The sequence below is a fragment of the Protopterus annectens genome, chromosome 2.part1 (assembly GCF_019279795.1).
Source record: "Protopterus annectens isolate FY-2018-M chromosome 2.part1, PAN1.0, whole genome shotgun sequence".
Taxonomy (NCBI): Eukaryota; Metazoa; Chordata; order Ceratodontiformes; family Protopteridae; genus Protopterus; species Protopterus annectens.
The window spans coordinates 1,171,019,334-1,171,023,856 of record NC_056729.1 but is presented as its reverse complement, the minus strand read 5'-3'; the positions used below and the strand labels follow the sequence as shown (position 1 = coordinate 1,171,023,856).

Below are 4,523 nucleotides of genomic sequence, written 5' to 3'. Positions count from 1 at the left end.
ACACACTGCATCCCTATGGCCTTAATGAAGATTTTAATTGGAAAGTACTGATTTAATGCAATGAATTTAATTAATTTATATTAATTGTTTTATTGTATAATTGTTTTGTGTAGTAGTATAAATGTAGTTCTGGGAATTGTAAGGTTTATACTCCTTGAAGGCTACGGCCGAGACGTCAGAGCGAGAGAATAAACTTGTTACGGAAGTTGTGGATTTTGCTGTTGTTTCATTTCATCATTTGCTGGTTTTGGTTGTTTATATATATTATTGTCTATTCCCACTGCTTTATGGGTCCAGAAGTCTCTGAAAATGATCCAGTATTCCTTCCCACTTTATCCTGTAAATCAATATACGTTACTACATGATGAAGAACATTCATGCATATGATCAGCAGACAATGATTATAAGAGTGTGGCAGTCTGCCATAGTTAAAATAATGACATTTCAGAGGAACTGCAAGTAGGGCTCTTGGAAAGAATCCTGAGTTCTGCAAAAATGAAGCCAACTCACAACAAAGCTTTCGGTCACATCATCTCACCTTTTGTCTGTTGGTACAGTGTACAGGATTACCTCTCTGAATTGTTAACAAGCTTCATCATTCAGTCCTGGCTTGGATTTTCTCAGTGTTTGCATATTATGTGACTCTGTACAAGCCATTTCTCCAGAGTCACAACTGCAAAAGAGAGCATGTGCCACATTATGCCTAACATGCTAACCTGGTTATGTAACTTTAAAAAATGGTGGAATCAAGATTCAGAACACACACACAAAACATTGCAATGGCCTCTGCTGACACTATTCTCTCTGAGCATGCTTTCAACCAGAAATACTCATAAAAACGATTGTATACCAAATTAAAGCATTTCATTAGCTCTCTGTAAAATATCCACTAGTCCCGGACTGATCATTTTAAAGTCAACAGATGATTACAGCAATGATGGAAATGAAAAGGAACATAAAGAGAGTTAATTTTTTTTGTTTATTTTTTTGACCGAGTTGTTCTACCTTGTTCCACTGGTACCAAAGAGGGATACACTTTGCCAGCTTTCTTTCTGCTGACACTCTTAGGAAGGAAACGTCATGTACATAATTGCTTGTATTTATATAACAGCTCTCAGTATTTCCATTTTGCCATAGAAAACCTACTGATCAAGACACACTGTTTTTCTCCCATATACTGTCACACTTCCTGTACATTTAGCTACAGCACACCTGTATTATATGTTGAGAGCACATTTTATAATGTTCACATATCTATGATATAAAATGTAGCTCTTAACTAAATTTTAGAAAAATAATTGTAGTATGAGGCTATAGCTAAAAATACGAAATCAGTCCTGTATCATCTTAAGAATGACTACAAATCTGAAGTTGTGCAAGGATTTCCTGAGAAATACCAGTCTAAGACATAATTCCCTGATCTTTGTAAAGAGTACAAATGAGAATGTTTGAGACCGAGATTTTGCTAAATATTTTATAACCATTCCTTTCACTAAGTTAGTACTTTTTGTAACACAAGAGAAGTCATGGGGCTTAACTCTCCAAATGAAGACCACAGTGTTTTGTCCACTGTTGTACTTTGCTTTTATACAGCAGACACAATAATGTCATCTGATCATACGTGTAAATGTCACAGGGCTGGTATGCTTCAGGAAAAGTCAGCATAACCCAATTTTTGGTATCGGCAGGTAGTTCAAACCTCAAGCTTCTCACCATCCATCCACCTTTCAAACTTTTTTAATGCAATGCATCACCACACATTTACAGTAAAATGATACCTGGGAGTGTTACTTGTTTTTTAATTTACAGTTGGTGGTAGAAAACAGAACAATGATTACATCCAAAGGAAAACTGCATCTCTTTGATTTTCTGCTTTCCTTCTAAGCTTATTTAGGACAGAATTGCATGGCAATATATAACGCTGTTAGAGCTCTATGCACATTTCCTGCAAGCTAACACCTGCCAAAGTTTATAAACTGTTAACTTCTCCTTTGGTCTAGATACTTTCTTCCTTCAGTGGGAGGTTAGGCTGCCATAAAAGCACAAATTGTTATTCAAGGTGAATGGCATAAAGTAAGTCAATATAGTCTGCCTAACTTCCTATTTTATACTACACAGGAACATTTTACTCCATTTCATAACTGTAGACAGGAAGCAGAAAGAATAACTTTAAGGTGCTAATATCCTTAGTGTAATTAATCACATTAGAACCAAGCAGCACAGCTGATTTACACCCATTTCTTCGGCAGACATTATGTTTTTTTTCCCTCCCAAGACTGTTTTTCTCTTCTTTCTCTCTGAAATCTATGTATACTTGCTTATTCACCTTTCAAAATGCTATTAATGTATACTATGGGGACAGGGACAAAAATACAATCATGACACAAATAAAATGGAAAAAATACATTACTGCAATGCAAGAAGAAATCAAGCACTAAACAGAAGAGATGAAATTCAACAAATGAAACACAAGTGGAGCATTTATATTAAAAAAATTATGTTTACATGCTTCTTTGACTCTAGGTGAGGAACCAGTTTTTATATCTTCTCAGTGCCATGTCTTTATGGAATGCAGTCTGTTTGACCCAGGTGGCAAGGAAAAGCATTTCCAAAAGCCTTCTGGTTTGAAACCAGACAGAAAGAAAGTGGAATTAAGGCTCCTGACTGGAAATTGACAGTCTAGTCAACAGGTGGCAGTATTGCAAAATATACATTCCTAGGTTACACTCCTGGATGCTGGTAATCCTTTCAGTGTAGTTTAGCAGCACAGTACAAACAAAATGAAAAGTGTTCACTGAAAGTCAGCAATGAATTAATTAATGACATAATAAAACTAAACTAAACCTAACAAAGACAACAGGACAAGCATCTCCCGTGTCTTCAAATGCAGCCTGCTGCGGAATCAGCAATATGACACATACATCTGAAGTGTTTTCTTTTACCTTGCACTATGCATTCAGAACTGAAGGTGACAAACTCCCTGATTAATGAAAACTTAATTCATTATTCAATAACACCTTCTGACTCAATGGTTTTTCACCATCAAATAAATGAAAAACAGAAATTACAAAAAAAAAAGTCCCCCAAAGCTTATACTGTCAGTTCTGAATCCACAAGGACTTGTGGGAGACATTTGTATTTGAAATGTTAAACCTGAAGACAAGGATTCTGAAATGAATGGGTTCACTTTATTCTTAGCACCCTACCCAATTATCAGCAGAACCCATTCAGAGTTCATTCCAAATCCCCTAATCCTGGTCAAGTGTGTGAGCACTGAGTTCAAGACTCGCTTCCCTTCAGTACTCCATCCTCTTCTGTTGCCTCATGCTTGCGTGTGCACAGCTCCTTCATCTCTTCACACTTTTCCTCCTCTTTCTCTTTCTCATCTTCCTTTGGGTAAACAACCACACAGAACTTCTGGCCAAAGTATGTCATTTTATCTTGTGAAAAAGGTAAAAAAAAATATGAATTAATGCAGAGGAAACCAGTGCCTGTGCTTTGCTATGCAAACATATTCAGCTATTTATCACACAATGTTAGGTAAAGTCTTTTGTTAGAAGAATCAGACAAACTGTACACATAAGGACAATACTGTATATATTTTAGGCACCACAGACTTTTCAGGGATGATCCATCCTAAAACAACAATACTGTATATATTTTAGGCACCACAGACTTGTCAGGGATGATCCATCTTAAATCACCTTAGAATTATTCCCTCTGTCCCTTACAGTAAAGTGCGTGCAACATTTTGACCTACAACATTACAATTGATGGTGTTGCGGTAGCGTTGTTGCCTCACAATAAGACGTTGTCCTGTTCGATTCTCAGCTAGAGGGTCTTCTGTGTGCAGACATGCGTGAATGGGCATACCTTTGTTGAAGGTTGTGCGTCAGGGCCGGCAACTCGGCACGTAAAAATCTACTGCCAATCATTAGCGGACCGGAGTTCCGCTGTGGCGACCCCTAACTGGGAAAAGCCGAAAGACACAACAACAACATTACAATTAAAGGTTGGAGAACCTGTGGGGTAGTTGCTCTACAATCCAATAGTAAAATGTAGCACACTTTATATTTGCTTAAAAGCATCAAATAAGAGAAACAGAGCATTTGTTTGACAGTTCTGCCCTTCCATGATGACAACATGCTGTGGCCAAGTTAGTATTCTGACTTAAAACATGCCACAGGCAGACAAAACTCAGTAAAATCTACACTGCCCCTACTGGTAGATGCATCACTGTAACCCCCGGCAATGTCAATTTAAAGGAGAGTATTTCAGTACCCAAAGTTCATCTCTCTACCATCAGAATATAGTGTTGCAGGACTCTTCTGACTTGGAACAATATGACAGAAGAGGTAATGGCATCAGTACACCTGCACTGCTCCCACGGTATGATACATGGCACAAAAGTGAGTCAACTGTTACAGGATTCACTAATGTCAGCATGTTGCTCACCAACATCCATCTAGAAGCAACAGTGTAAGAAATGATGAAGTGATAAACTGTTTAGTTATTAGGTACAC

General features: G+C 37.5%; 1 protein-coding gene across 1 annotated transcript in view; it reads right to left on the bottom strand.

Annotated features, from left to right (window-relative positions):
- Positions 1-960: 960 nt before the first annotated feature.
- The window catches only part of LOC122794370 (large neutral amino acids transporter small subunit 2-like), a 724,393-nt gene continuing 720,830 nt past the window's right edge, over positions 961-4,523 (bottom strand). The window contains exon 11 of the mRNA XM_044062706.1: positions 961-3,440. Within this exon, the coding sequence (XP_043918641.1) occupies positions 3,280-3,440 (161 nt within the window). The 3' untranslated portion in view covers positions 961-3,279. The remainder of the gene's footprint in view (positions 3,441-4,523) is intronic.